The 15,615-nt window shown below is 36.1% G+C and overlaps 2 protein-coding genes across 2 annotated transcripts in view; both read right to left on the bottom strand.

Annotated features, from left to right (window-relative positions):
- LOC107726018 (glycosyltransferase 8 domain-containing protein 2) overlaps positions 1-2,411 on the bottom strand; it is a 7,075-nt gene extending 4,664 nt beyond the window's left edge. Inside the window, exons 1-2 of the mRNA XM_016535477.1 lie at positions 2,191-2,411; positions 823-857 (exon numbers count right to left, since the gene is read on the bottom strand). Of these exons, the coding sequence (XP_016390963.1) occupies positions 823-841 (19 nt within the window). The 5' untranslated portion in view covers positions 842-857; positions 2,191-2,411. The remainder of the gene's footprint in view (positions 1-822; positions 858-2,190) is intronic.
- A 664-nt stretch (positions 2,412-3,075) lies between these two features.
- LOC107726062 (F-box DNA helicase 1-like) lies at positions 3,076-12,640 on the bottom strand. Its single transcript, XM_016535537.1, has 22 exons — positions 12,525-12,640; positions 12,166-12,327; positions 11,582-12,075; positions 11,193-11,323; positions 10,115-10,247; positions 9,762-9,952; positions 9,497-9,571; positions 8,935-9,017; positions 8,688-8,856; positions 8,337-8,556; positions 7,940-8,027; positions 7,709-7,795; positions 7,384-7,520; positions 7,152-7,248; positions 6,761-6,924; positions 6,507-6,582; positions 6,086-6,289; positions 5,505-5,630; positions 4,865-4,971; positions 4,623-4,757; positions 3,282-3,973; positions 3,076-3,090 (listed from the first exon to the last, which is right to left on the bottom strand). The coding sequence occupies exons 1-17, from the start codon at positions 12,541-12,543 to the stop codon at positions 6,153-6,155; spliced, it is 2,463 nt and encodes an 820-aa protein (XP_016391023.1). The 5' UTR covers positions 12,544-12,640; the 3' UTR covers positions 3,076-3,090; positions 3,282-3,973; positions 4,623-4,757; positions 4,865-4,971; positions 5,505-5,630; positions 6,086-6,152.
- Between the last annotated feature and the right edge of the window lie 2,975 nt (positions 12,641-15,615).

Below are 15,615 nucleotides of genomic sequence, written 5' to 3'. Positions count from 1 at the left end.
ACACACACACACACAAAGAAAAACAAGTAGATAGAATAGAAAAAAATAGAAAGCTAGTGTTTGTTTGTTTTTTGTTGTTATAAAAAAAAAAAAGAAAAAAAAAAGATAAATATAGATAAAATAGAATTAAAATAAAATAGAAAGTGCTAGAGTTAGAGGGTCAAATAAAGGTATAATAAATAATACTCAAATAATACAGCAAATCAGACACAAAAATTGTTTTTGGTCGTGGTTAGTGCTTGTCCAGGCTGAGGTCGGCTGAAGAAGATAATGTAAACATCTGTGTATTTTGTTGCTTTCCATACCTTGACTAATGTAAAACATGCCTTTATACCTCTTCTCAAGGCCTTAGTAAAACGGAATAGGAAATAAAATAAAAAAAATAAATAAATAAACTTAAGTTAAGGCTTAAGTCTTCAGTAAATGTGTTCTGATAAGAAGCCCACTGCTATACATCACTTTTATGGGTTTAATCTGCCTGGTTACCTCATTTACTCTGGGACGACCAGTGGGACGGACCCCTCCTCCACCACAAACACACACAGGACACATTCCTATTCTGCAGGACAGCAGAGCAAAACGAGGCACTAAAACATCCCGTGTGCTCTGAGATCACTGATCTCAGTTATCCATGAGATTTCACAAGAGAATGATCTAAAATCATCTACGTAAGTCTTTTCATTTTGTATCAGGAGTCTGATTCAGAGTGACTCATACACTGGACATGATTTTTTTCATGCATTATGAAAGAGTGATGCAATAACCAAATGCATGGGGGGATTCATGGAAACACAATCTGCAAAACTTGGATTTGTTACTTACTTTTCCTCAACAAAGCCATGTTTCTCCATCAGCATCTGTAAAGGAGAGAAAGAAAAAGATGGCTCACAGGGATATGAAACTAAATATTTAGTTAGATTTTGCTTTTCTAAACCTAGAAAACGAAAATAAGTACTTTCAAATATTATAGGACTTTAATTGTGAAACATCTAATAGATCAAAACAACTAATTTAAAGAATGAAATAAAATAATGTGAGCAAGTTTTAAGAACTGAACTTGTTGGTTTGGTGTTGATGAAGAGCACTTTACTTATTTACTAATGAGCTTTTTAATGGTTAATTTCAAACCAGTCTTTTGGTCGCATCTAAGACACATTTCTAAAGGGATTTTGGGTCTCTCGAGACTTTTGCACACATGTGGGACTGTTTATCGGGAGTCTCCTGGCCTTTCCTTCCTGATGGCATTCTTCGCTAAGCTCTAAACTCAGAGTTATCAGTTTTATTTCAAAACTCACTTTCTGTCCTCTCTTCATATCATATCTTCTTAGACCTCTCAGAATGGAGTAAACGTATTAGTTTTGCTGAAAGGAACCAGAAATCAAGTAAAACCAAACAGTGACTTGCAGAAAAAGTTCAAATCTGGCATTATGGTTTGAAAACTAAGCTCTGATTCTTTTCATTTATTTAGGGTCTTCTAAACTATGCCTATTTAAAAAGCTCTCGCATGTCACTTACACAGTTTCTTGTCCTATTTCTTTAAAAAAGGCTATAATAGAAGGAATACCAATTATTCTAATTGCTAACAATTTGTGTGGCTTTTGGGCTTTAAAAGCAGAAGACTTAAACAATGATAAATGAATTAAAATATACAAGGCCATAAACTAAATTTTAGATGTGACTGTATCCTTCAGACAGATAATGTTAACTTACTACTATTAAAAGCAACATTTTATATTTTCATTAATCACATTAACACACTATTACATCAATAACAGATTTGTATTTAATGTACGCTATACTGATATATCCTATATTTTGTGAGAGGACGTCCATATTAGTGGACTAGGCCTATTACAATACAATATTACAATCCTTGTAATGACTTTCATTAGTTATCCTTTATATAATGTCTTCCTTTCTTTTGTTAACATTATCCAAAATAACACTAACCTTGTAGAAACAAGAGATGGCGGAGTTTCTTCATTTCTTGAGATAAACGAAACAATGTCGCAAATAGGTTTTCAAAGTCTTAACAATTGACACACAACAAAGATAACCAAATATCACTGATAGTTACCATAAAAAAGAGGTGAGTCTGTATGTAAAACTTAGCGGTGCGCAAACCGTAAAATAAGAGGGAAAAAACGCTTGTCACTGATTTACATTGAATTGTTTATATTGGCCACTCACCAGTTTCCAGTTTAATTCCCAGCAGTAAATCGCGCGGTAACGTTCATTTAATCTGTACGGCGCGGTCGAGTGGGCGTGGCCAAGCTGGAGAACGCACAGCCGTCCAGCGAAACCGACTCACAGAGTGCTACGTTTCTCTTATTTATCCTCATGAGACCCAGCTATGCACTTTTTTGTCCAGATGTCTTCTTAAAATCTCTGAAATCCACGCACGCCACTGTGTCAAGTCTTACTGTGTCTTACAGGGGACGTCCCGAACTTTTCTCATATACCAGAAGTGGGTGTGGCCAATACGTTAATATATGACAATATAATACCGTTTAATTATTTTACTATATATATTATTATATATTTTGATAATTATCTAACATTATTATTACATAGTCATTATGATATGTACACACACACACACACACTTTACAATATTATAAAAGACCAATATTTTCTATTCCTACATGATAAATCATAATGTGTAATACTTGTGTATCTAATTAATTATTAATTTATTCAATTTACAAAAAAAAATCTAATTGTCATTAGATATTTTACACAACATTTTATAAATATAAAGAGTGTATTTTATACACAACCTATTTTATAAATATAAATAATGTAGCATTAATGTATATTACAAAGTTTTAAAAAGGAAAAACAAAACAAAAAAAAAACTGTGAGACTGCACCAGATCTGCCCAAGATTTACTTAGTCTGCGCAACATATACATATAGATATATACATATGATTACAAATTCTCAAACAATGACATACAAGTCACTTTGAAAACGTCTGCTGAAATAAAAAATATATTTAAAAAAATTACACCTTTTTTTCAAATGGTAAAAAATTAAAGGTTACATAAATTATGATCATGCTTGTTCAAAGTATTAAACATCAAAAAACCTTTGGGAAAAAAATTAGATTAGACAATGAATATACAAAATTCTCAAACAATGACATACAAGTCACTTTGAAAACGTCTGCTGAAATAAAAAATATATTTAAAAAAATTACACCTTTTTTTCAAATGGTAAAAAATTAAAGGTTACATAAATTATGATCATGCTTGTTCAAAGTATTAAACATCAAAAAACTTTTGGGAAAAAAATTAGATTAGACAATTAATATACAATATACAGTGCAAAACTGAAGTTAGTCTAATTACACACTTTGTCTTTATGTAAAACTATATGTAGGAATGGTTAGCATTCTTCCCACACATCACTCATGTTACAACTGTGGACATAAACACAATCTTATACATCAGTGTTCCTCAACCACTGTGTCGTTCACAACAGCTGTAATACTGTAGTTATCGAGGGCTTGAAAAGGCTCTTCTAAAGCTGCCAGAAAAACCAGGAAAAAGACGCACTGCTTATTCTCCACCTATAAACACTGACGTCAATGATTAGTGTCTTCCAAATAGGGCAAGTCACAATGTGGGAGAACCAGTAAAATGAAGCAACGGGGAAAAAACAGTTTGGCTAAAATGCATTTAACTACAATAAAACAAACTAACAAAAAAAAAATCCAGTGCAGATTTGAGTAATCCACAATTGTGAACATGGCAAAATCACTCCAAAAGACACAAAGGCAAAAGGGCACTTGAATGTGGTGTTTAAAGTAAAGATAGCAGCATGGCGACATTGATGGGCAGCTCTATTCTTTCATTGGTATAGGTCATGGATCTGACCCGTTCAGGTGGAGAGAGCAGGAAGGCTGCAGGTCCCACACGCTGCTCCACACAGGTCAAACACAGAACGCCGCCCGCGTCCACACTCTCCATCTGAAACACATACATTTACATTTAGTCATTTAGCAGACGCTTTTATCCAAAGCGACTTACAAATGAGGACGATGGAAGCAATCAAAATCAACAAAAGAGCAATGATACGCAAGTGCTATAACAAGTCTCAGTTAGCTTAACGCAGTACACGTAGCAAGTTTTTTTTTATTATTATATAATAAATAAAAAGAAAACAGATAGAATAGAAAAAGAATAGAGCAAGCTAGTGTTAGAGGCCTTTTTTGCTTTAGTTAATTGTATAATAAATTAAAAGAAAACAAATAGATAGAATACAAAAAGATTAGAAAATGATGACATTCATCCCATAATCACATAATGATGGATTTGTTTCTTACAAACACGCAGCTTTTCACTTCACAAGTCACTAACTGATGGACTGGAGTCATTTGCATTAATTGTGGATTATATAGATGTTTTCATCAGCTTTTTGGACTCTCATTCTAACGGCACCCATTCACTGCAGAGGATGCATTTGTAACTAAGTGATTTAATCCTAAATTTCTACATGTCTGTTCTGATGAAGAAAAGGCATCTATATGTTGGATGGTCTGAGGGTGAGTACATTTCAGCAAATTTTCATTTTGGGGTGAACTATCCCATTAAAAGACAGGTGGAAAAAGACACTAACATATCTGATGGGGAGTTTGCTCATGCTGAGGACGGCGTCTGCAGTGATGTGGTTCTCACAGCCTTCAATGGAGCAGACAAGAAATGGGTCTTTACTCGGTAGAGTGCTGGTCAGCCCTGACCTTAGGAAGTACTCCTATGGAAGACGAAGAGGCAGGAATAATAAGAATGCTTCAAATTCACAATTTCTGGATATTCTTTGGATTATAAAGATCAGAACGAAGCTGAAATGCAATAACTCACCCCAGTGAACGTGAGGATGTTGCTGATGGTCTTGGTGATGTACAGCGCTCTTTTGGCTCGAGTGGTCGCCACATATAACAGGTTCCACTCGTCATCTGGGACGTTTGCTGCAGCCAGAGAGAAAAGATTAGCCATATGCATATCTGGATTTTCATATACTGAATCTGATTGGTCAGCTGCAACATTATGCAAATATCACTTGGGCAGTAGCCTTTTTAATATGATACTAACATTTAAGTACTAATATGCATCTTTAAGGTACTAATATGCACCCTTTAAGAATAAACAAGGTACAAAAATGTACCTTTTGAAAGAGTACCTCCCCAGTGACCGCTTTTGTACCTTTTTTCATGATCTCTAGCATACTACTCATATACATTAAGGTCTATCTCAGAATCACAGATCATCACAAACATACACTCTTTATGGACACTTTGATCTACCAGATGTGCAGACGGTCACTTGGCTAAAGCCCAGACAGACTTTGAGGCTCAGATACAGAGATTATAATAATAGTAAGTGCTGGGCTTTATTTCATTATGTGCAACACATTTATTATTACATTATATACACACACACACACACACACACAGAGAGAGAGTATTAAAAAAACATACATTCCTAAAGAAATGCCACAAACCTGCATTGAAACCGCCCACTCTCTGCAGGTTGTGTCGAGCACATGGTACTTTCATGAAGTCATCTGTCACAACCACTGTGTCAAACTCCAGGCCTTTTGCCTTATGCACCGTACCAAGGATAAAATCTGTCACAATCAGAGATATAAAAGTATTCAGATTGTATATAGGGGTTGCAAGCCATCATTGAGTATTTCTCAAAAACAGTGCTTTAGTGCTTTTAAAAGTGAAAAAGTGACGTGACATGTGGCCAAGTATGGTTACCCATACTAGGAATTAGTGCTCTGCATTTAACCCATCCTTAGTGCGCACACACACAGCAGTGAACACACACACACCGTGAACATGAACACACACCCGGAGCAGTGGGCAGCCATTTATGCTGCGGCGCCCGGGGAGCAATTGGAGGTTCGGTGCCTTGCTCAAGGGCACCTCAGTCGTGGTATTGAAGGTGGGAGAGAGCGCTGTACATTCACTCCCCCCCCCTACAATCCCTGCCGGTACGAGACTCGAACCCGCAACCTTTGGGTTACGAGTCCGACTCTATAACCATTAGGCCATTTTAGACTTTAGTCTCACTCACCTGCACACACTGGGTTTTTCTGGGCACGATCATAGATGCGTTTAACCAGCTCTGGAATGCGTTTGTTTTATTTTTCCACCACGGCTAGCTTGGCCTCCAGCTCGCGGTCTTCCGAGGCCATGGCGTATCCCTTCAGACCTCTGAATCCACCCATCTTATCTTTGCAGAAACTTCGGATGAAGTAATCCTTGATCAGAAGGCTCTCTAAAGTAGAGAAACAAATCCAAACAAAGCAAACTTTAGAAAAGCATAATTTAACAACCATCAGTTTCAAAGACCCAACAAGGTATTAATAATCTGAATAAGTTTTACAGATAGGAAACATACTGCAAAGACTACATAAAACATTTTGAGCAATCCAATTAGGATATTTTGTTCAGTGAGTCTAAGATTATAAAACCTTCAAGCAGAAGTGAATTACCATTCTTGCGTTTGTCCTCTGGTTGCATCAGGACCCAGAGATCCATAATTTTGTCCAGTCCAAAGTTTTCAACACCCTAAAATCAGAGGTTGGCATTTTTTTTTTAAAGAAACACTAACCATGTTTTGCACATCACTTAACTTTCTCTGACTGAAAAACTGCACAAAATCAGAGATGTTTAGAATATATTTGAGGTTTAAAAGACACATTAAGATAATTCATTACCAGGTTGGACAAATGTTTCATGTACTCACTCCCACAATGTAGATCTTGCAGGTGGGGTTGACGTCTGTGAGTCGGACAGCCTCGCTGAAAACTGTGACATTACAGCGGCTCAGAATGGCCACGCTCCCTTCTGGCAGCCTCTGTCCCAACTTCAGATGTTGCAGTGTTTGTGTGTCCACCCCTCGAACACTCCCTGAAAACAGACACATAGCATTTTTATTATTGCCAGGTTCATACTTCAATTAAAAAGAAAAAAACTAAGAAAAAAAGACAAAAAAAAAAACAGGGTTAATGTTTCTTTAAGCATTTTTATCAAACCGTATTAAAATAATTTCACATTACTTCTACCACTATTATTAATAATATTTGCAAAAATATAATAATAATCATAATTGCCTAAATATAAATTCTTAAACTTACCATCCTGATTCCCACCAACCAATATCTGCTTCACTTTTTTACCGCTGTCCAATATTGCAGCACCAACGTATGCGATTTCAGATCCAAACCTGAAGCTCTGTGAAAAATATGAGTGGTCATATCAGAACATATTTACCCACAAACACGTTTATCACAGTGGTAGAATTATGTGTGGCCCACTTCCTCTACAAATATTATCTGTAATTTCATTTTCCTGTGTTTTTGTTTGTACCTGTGTGAGATAGTAGATGTGTGTGTGAGGAACCGCGTGCAAAGCATTGACTGCTCCTCTGAAAGTGTAAATCTGTTGATGAGGATCTCCAACCAGGATTTTCCCACAGTTCTGAGAGAGCATAATGCCCATGATGACTGGAAAAATCAAAGACCACAAACAGAACACATTACAGTCAACAACACATTACAGAATCTGAAACCACAAAATTCAGCTCTTTAATACAGCATAATAAAATAAAATAAAAACAATATAAAACAAAATTTAATGCTACCTTAAATGACCTAAATCTGGATGAAATTACCAAACCAAGATTTATTTTAACCTGGTGTGCAGTCTTGAGCTTCGTCAATAAATATGGCATCATATCGGTCCAGCTGTGGTCTACTCAGCTGCCAGAGTTTGAGGTATCCTGTTAACAACAATCAAAGGAAAAACAACATGAACCATAGATGCAACATCTAAGAAAAATATGAAAGCAGATTTTGGGTTTATTGCTAAATTAGTTGGAGTTAATCCATTTAAATATCTGATAAATCCAAATTTTGGTGATTACCATCATGGGTCATGTTGTACACTCTCTCTTTTCTGGACTTCAGCTCTACCATTTGGTCCCATATCTTCTGTGCGGCACCAGAAAATGCCTGGAGAGAAAGATTTATTAATGTGGTTTGTTTTTGTCACAAAATAACGCTGACAAAAAAGTGCAAAGACCCAAACTAATTGATTGTAATATTTGTTTACAATTTAGTAACCCTTAAAACAACATTTCCAAAAGCACAAGCTGCATTCACCGATGTAAACTGATATGTGACCCTGGACCACAAAACCAGTCTTAAGTCACTGGGGTATATTTGTAGCAACAGCCAAAAATACATTGTATGGGTCAAAATGGACCCTTATGACTGGTTTTGTGGTCCAGGGTCACATATACCTGCACGTCTTCACTTTACCATTTTTTGGTGATCGTCTGGGTATTCTGGCAATCCGTGTGTGTTCTTGTACTTATGTGGAACATGTTCCGGACCAACGCACTGGTTTACGGACGCCCAGAAATTGTGGAGCGTTTGCGTCACCACTTTAGCATTGACGAATCCTCCGAGTCCTTTAGGCAAGACCCATGCCACATCAAACACCTGCAAATTATTGGACAGTTTCCTCATGTTTTTATACCTGCATAGCAGAAAAGAGACACAAATAATTCAGGTTATAGCTCATTGAAAATATTATTCATTCTTCAAAATAAGTGATTGTTTGGTGAATGTTTCTCTGCCAATGATCCCATAAATACAGTATAAACTGACCTCACTACCACAGCTCTGAACGCCATTGAATGGATGGTACTGCATTCGACATTGTACGGAAATGAACGCTGAGCTTGCATCGCCACAGATTTGTTGAAGGCCAGGTAGAGGAAGCGCATATGAGCCCTTTGCTGAGCATACTTCACGAGTGTGGTTGTCTTTCCAGTGCCTGCAACAAATAAGAATAGCATTACATGCTACTCAAAACACTTTCAGCTGCAAAACAATTAAAATGATTTTTTCTCACCAGCAAAAGCCATTATTTTAACAACGTGGTTATTCTGGATGTCATGGTTGAGTATCTGCTGCTGCTCATGAGTGATCAGCTGTCTGAGAATGAAGATGAAAATGATCATTACAATTGCATCATATATTACAAATTATTTCACAAATATATCATATTATTTGTAATTAATATATACACTTTTGTTCATAAGTTTGGGGTACTTTTGAAATGTTTTTATGGTCACCAAGGCTGCATTTATTTGATCAATAAATATAAAAAAAAACAGGTCTTTTGTGAAATATTATTACAATTTAAAATAACCACTTTCTACTTTAATATGCAAGTTACTCCTGTGATAGCAATGCTGAATTTTCAGCAGTTCATAAAGTTCAACAGAACAGTATTTATCTGAAATATAAATATTTTGTAACATTACAAATTTTTAATGCCACTTTGGATCAGTTTAATGCATCCTTGCTGAATAACAGTATTAATTTATTTCAAAAAAAAAAAAATTCGTACTGACCAAAAACTTTTGAACTGTAGATATTACACAAATACAATATCCAAATTTGATTCCCACCTGTTGTCTTGCAAGCCCGCAGGAGGAGGTGTGTTCTCCATTAAGTGCAGCACATAGAAGATATTGTAATGCCACCTATATGAAGGTATAAAAAGTGAAGAATCATTTAAATAAATTTGCAAAATACAGAAAACATTCTATACAAAGTATTTGCATTTGTTTGGCAAGTCACATGACCAGAAAATCATGTTGTTTAACTCACAACTGATTGTTGTGCAGATGTCGTGGCCATTTATAGAAAAATGACTTTAAACTGGTGTCTCACCTGTTGCTTACGTTAATATCGTTCTTTCTCATTGCCAGGAGCAAAGTCGCCACAGCCCACAGGTACTCAGAGATTCCTCCTGCTGTCAGCAGACACCCAGACTTCCGCAAGAGAGCTACCAGGTCCAAGACATCTTTCACTCCGTCAGCCAAAATCAACATCAGGGCCATGGCAGACCAAGGGTTTGGACCCTGTAATACATGTCAATAATCGGTTAAATATCAAAACATTAAAATAAAGTGGAACTGGACACACATTATAATGCAGATTTACAAGATGTGCACATTGCTGCAACATAAACAAGGGCACTAAACTAGCAGTTGCAGAAATTGTGAACCGTGAGATTTCATTACCTCATTATCCACCATGTCTGGGATTCTGTCTTTGATACAGGCTTCAGCCTGAGCATAAAGCTGATGTCCTTTCACACACGCCAACACGTCCTTCACATTCACCCGTTTGCTGTGTTTGAACTGAGACATGTACCTGAAAAAACATGCACAAAAAATGCAGTGAGATTTTCACCACAGAATATATGTGACCCTGGCCCACAAAACCAGTCATAAGGGTCAATTTTTCGAAATTGAGATTTATACATCATCTGAAAGCTGAATAAACAATATGGTTTGTAAGGATAGGACAATATTTGGCAGAGATACAACTATTTGAAAATCTGGAAACTGAAGTTGTACAAAAAAAATCAAAATATTTTCTTTCTTAATACTTTTTAAAGGTGAAAATCGCCTTAAAAGCTGTCCAAATAAAGTCCTTAGCAATGCATATTACTAATCAGAAATTAGGTTTTGATATTTTTCAGTAGGAAATTCACAAAATATCTTCTTGGAACATTATCTTTACTTAATATCCTAATGATTTTTGGCATAAAAGAAAAATCTATCATTTTGACCCATACAATGTATTGTTGGCTATTGCTACAAATATATCTGTGCTACTTATGACTGGTTTTGTGATCCAGGGTCACATATACATTTTATATTCTAAAGTTTGATTTTATTTTTTTTGTATATACCTAATTATACATTTGCATCCAACCTTATTGTATTATTTTTTAAATCTTTTTATTTTTCCATAATTTTCTATATCTATTCATCTATACCTATTATATTTCTCTGTATAGCGTATATTGGCTTCATTAGTACTTTGCCAATATTTTAAACGTTATCAGTCTTGCCAGTGATGTGCTTTGTTGACTTTAAACTGACCAATCAGCAGATCATTAAGCTACAGTCGACCCCCGATGTACAATTGTCACCTTACAGGTTTGAGCTCTATCAGCAGCTCTGATGTAGACTTCAAAATGAGCCATAGGTGTGAAAGTGGGGGTTGGGAAGCACTTTCTGCTGTGCTTCAAAGGCGCAAATAATAAGTCCCATGGTTGCTTTACTAAATGAATACATTTTGTATTCTTACCTCAACATATTGAGAAGACACAGGTCATCCTTTTTGTTAATTTGATTATCATCAAGGATAGACTTCACCTCCTTCAGCGCCTCATTTTGCCACTTACGGTATCTGCAGTACAACTTCTTCCAAGGCAGAAACTAGGGAAGAAACCATGAGATTCAATTCAATTCAATTCAAGTTTATTTGTACAGCACTTTTCACGATACAAATCATTGCAAAGCAACTTTACAGCAAATTAAGTTTCTACAATATTTAGTGGTAGCTTATCAGCTTATTTTATTGTCACAAAATACTGCCACCAACACAACTACAACACTTTTTAATGAATGCATACACAGTTTACATGAAATTCAAAGTTATTAACTGTAATGTTAAAAAAGGCATCAAAAACACACCTGGGGGTCCATGACGACGGCCCTCCAGTGATGGCACACCAAGCTGATGTTTCGATAGAGGTCATCCGCTGGGAGGTGTGCGAACACTTCCCTCAGGACCTCCTCAGGCAGATCCTGGACATGGCCCTTGGGCTCCTCCTGGCCTCCCTGCACTCCTAGCAGCCCGTAGTGGGCATCAGGGAGGGCTTCGAACAGGTCCTCCTCATCCTCTTCTTTTCTCACAGTAACTTCCAACAATTCTTCTTCTTTTTTGACAGATGTAGTTCCTACATCAAAGTCTTCATCGAACATGTCCTCAGTGATTCCTTCCATATAGTCCTCAATCTTCTCCTCTTCTACATTTTCTTCTTTTGGGATAAGATGTCCGATCGGTTCCTGTTCTTCCTCCTCGTCTTTCACCGGAGTCTTGGTTCCTTTTTGGGGGCTGGTGCTGATGACTCCAGTGACGGAGAAGAAACTGGTGATGCCTTTCTGTTGTCCCACACCACCTGAAGCTTAACAGCAAAATTAACAGGTGTTAAAGTGCAAAGTGAGCACTGTTTTGTGCAGAAAGATGCAAAACGCACTGACAAATAAAACAACACCTTGTCTGCTTCTTTTGGTGGGGGTCCTGGGCTGAAGTCCTCGGTTTGGATCCGTGTTGCTGAGGTTAACATTAAAAGGCTGTGTGAGAGACTCCTTCCCTGCGTTGCTTTGCACCAGATCATCACATTCTGAGGGCCCCAAGTGCCTGCGTTTGGCCCTGCCTATATAAAAGACACATTAGACAGCGAATACGCCATTTAAATCTCATAAAACGCACAAGGTCCGAGTTAAATGTGAGCTTTGACTGCAGCACTGACTGGCGTTTGTATCCATTTAAATACATATTCTATCTACTCACAACCAACATGACGTGCAAAGAGAAAAACTGCAAAACAAAGAATGTAATTGTAAATATTACCTTTCATGGACGATTCCATGATTTACAAACGACGAGACGTTTCACCCCACCGATGTCACAGATTTAACTTCAGTCCACCCAAACAAACACAACAACTTCACAAGTGTTCCATTTCCGCTCTGCGTCACTACAAATAAAAGTTCGGATGTTACTTCAAAATAAAAGTTCTTCTTCTTCTTCTGCTGTTTATCGGCGGTTTTGGCAAACCAACTTAAAGGTGCATTACCGCCACCTACTGATCTGGAGTGTGGAGTGAACAGATTTGGTAGAGAGAAGGATATTATATAAAAAAAAAATTTTTTTAAAAAACCCCAAACAAAACAAAAATCCCACAATTACAATTTATATTCTTTCCATATTTCCTGTCTTTTTTAGATAATTGAACACTTCTTCTTTAATTCTTGATTGCATTCGTCTATTCCCTAGTAATATCTTTAGTGATACTTTATCATATCCCATCAAACCTAATTTATGATTAAGCTGATTTCTTTCTCTTTCATACGCATCACATTCTAGAAGAATGTGCTTTACTGTTTCTGGATTCCCACATTTATCACATCTTCCATTTTCATGCTTCCCTATTTTGTGTAAATTGAAATTTAAAGCTGAATGTCCAATCCTCATTCTTGTTATAATAACATCTTTCTTCCTACTCCCACATCTTATTCTCTCTTCACCTACACACCCCTGTATCTGGTAAAGATGTTGTTTTCCCCATTTTTAAGGACAGTACAACTTATCCAAACCGAGAGCGGAAAACTGAACTTGACTTGACTTTAACACGAATATCTTAGGTAAAATATCCCACATGTCTTCTTCTTCTTCTTCTTCTTCTGCTGTTTAGTGGCGGTTTTGGCAAACCAACTTAAAGGTGCATTACCGCCACCTACTGATCTGGAGTGTGGAGTGAACAGATTTGGTAGAGAGAAGGATATTATATTAAAAAAAAATTTTTTTTAAAAACCCCAAACAAAACAAAAATCCCACAATTACAATTTATATTCTTTCCATATTTCCTGCCTTTTTTAGATAATTGAACGCTTCTTTAATTCTTGATTGCATTTGTCTATTCCCTAGTAATATCTTGAGTGATACTTTATCATATCCCATCACACCTAATTTATGATTAAGTTGATTTCTTTCTCTTTCATACGCATCACATTCGAGAAGAATGTGCTTTACTGTTTCTGGATTCCAACATTTATCACATCTTCCATTTTCATGCTTCGCTATTTTGTGTAAATTTAAATTTAAAGCTGAATGTCCAATCCTCATTCTTGTTATAATAACATCTTTCTTCCTACTCCCACATCTTATTCTCTCTTCACCTACACACCCCTGTATCTGGTAAATATGCCTTCCTTTTATTCCAATATCCCATAACTTTTGCCATATCTTTCTTACTTCAATTGATATAATTCTCTTGATTTCAGATTTACTAATTGCTATATTAATTTCACTATGTGAGTGCTTCAGAGCCATCTTAGCCAAGCAGTCCACTTCCTCATTTCCCTCCACCCCAGTATGAGCCGGTACCCATAGGAAGTATACCATTATCCCTAATTGTCTAATTCTAAACAAGTACTGTAATACTTCATATATTAAATCTTGCCGTGCTGCAGATTTACCACTCACTAGACTTGTTAGAACAGACATTGAATCTGTACATATTACAATATTATTTGGTTGTATTTCTTCAATTCATTGTAGTGCTAATATATTTAAATAAAAGTTCTAACAAGTTCTGCGATTACTAACGTTACACACACAGCTCTCTAGGATCCTCGATTCTGATTGGACAGACGCAGGATTCAGTTTAAATATTTTTGGTTATTCAAAAGTTAATTCTTGTCCTCGGATTTGATTGACTGAGCATAGTTTCCACAGTAGGTGGCGAAAACCGACAAGCTTCTGTCTTATGAGTGCGTGAATGAATCTGTTACACAACTGATTCGTTTTGTTCAAAAACATTTATTCATTCAAGAGCATACTGACCGCTTCGCTTCAGGCAACCGATTCGCATACATATTCTCCTAAATATTATGTTTCTTGTATCGGGTAATTGTCTCTTTATCTTGCTCCTCAGAATTGTTACAGACTGAACTCAAACATAAAACGTCTGGAAGCTCAAGAGTCTTCAATCTCAACGGTGGAATAACGGTAAGAGATATAAAACCCTGCATGAGACAAAACTTAAACAAAGGAAGGCATGCAGATGAAAAAATTTAAAAAAATAACCAATGAACCAATAGATGGCAGCAGAGAAACATTTGATGTGGGCTAGAATGAGCTGTGGCATTGAAATAATTTCTGTATGACGTTTTTCTATAAGTAAAAAAAAAGGTAAATTATGTGAATTAACTGCAGAGACTGCAATCAAGGCAGACGTTAACAGCAAAAGGAAAAGCCTAATTTGATAGCGAGCTGATAACTGGTGTAAGTGAATAATGTACCGAATGCCTCTGCAACACATGGGTAACTGGGAACGCTTTAGTTACTTTATCGATTGTTTAACCGTAAGTTATTAACTATAATTTACCTTGATGCAAATGGAGGTGTCCAGTGGATTATGTTCAAGAAAAAAAAAAACTCAGACGTGGAGCATGTTCTTAGGACAGGGATTTTGTTAAGGGTTGTTTGTTTTTGTAAGTAAAGAGCTGGTTGGATGAGAGAGAGAGAGAGAGAGAGAGAGAGAGAGAGAGAGTGTGTGTGTGTGTGTGTGTGAGAGAGAGAGAGAACAGTTTTTTTATTTATTTTTAATATAAACTATTAAAAACCGTTTTTGTTCATTGAAATTAAGCAGATAAATAAAATATAGATATTATATGAAAAACCTTTTAAAAATGATTGTTATCTTGGCAACTAAATAAAATTAATAAATAAGATACAATTAAAGTACAAAAATGACTAAAATGTAAATAAAAAATTAAGCTAAATAGATATTTCTTTAAAAAAGAGATACCTAATAAAAATGACTAAAGCACATAACAAAAATGAAAATATAATCAAAGCTATTTTAAAACATGAATTAATTCTATAATAGTGTACAAATAATTGTCTCTTCAAGAATGGCACATAATACTATCTGCAT

Source organism: Sinocyclocheilus rhinocerous, unplaced genomic scaffold, assembly GCF_001515625.1.
Source record: "Sinocyclocheilus rhinocerous isolate Xijiao unplaced genomic scaffold, SAMN03320098_v1.1 scaffold395, whole genome shotgun sequence".
NCBI classification, from domain to species: Eukaryota; Metazoa; Chordata; class Actinopteri; order Cypriniformes; family Cyprinidae; genus Sinocyclocheilus; species Sinocyclocheilus rhinocerous.
Note: the sequence above shows the minus strand (reverse complement) of the source record. Positions and strands in the feature narration are given on the sequence as shown.

Bases quoted from the DNA above. Each gene is read 5' to 3' on its own strand.
- LOC107726062 (XM_016535537.1), bottom strand. The intron at 9,572-9,761 runs GTGAGACACCAG...ACCTTCATATAG, and splicing joins GATATTAACGTAAGCAACAG to GTGGCATTACAATATCTTCT. The intron at 6,290-6,506 runs GTAATTCACTTC...TCTCTACTTTAG, and splicing joins AGAGGACAAACGCAAGAATG to AGAGCCTTCTGATCAAGGAT.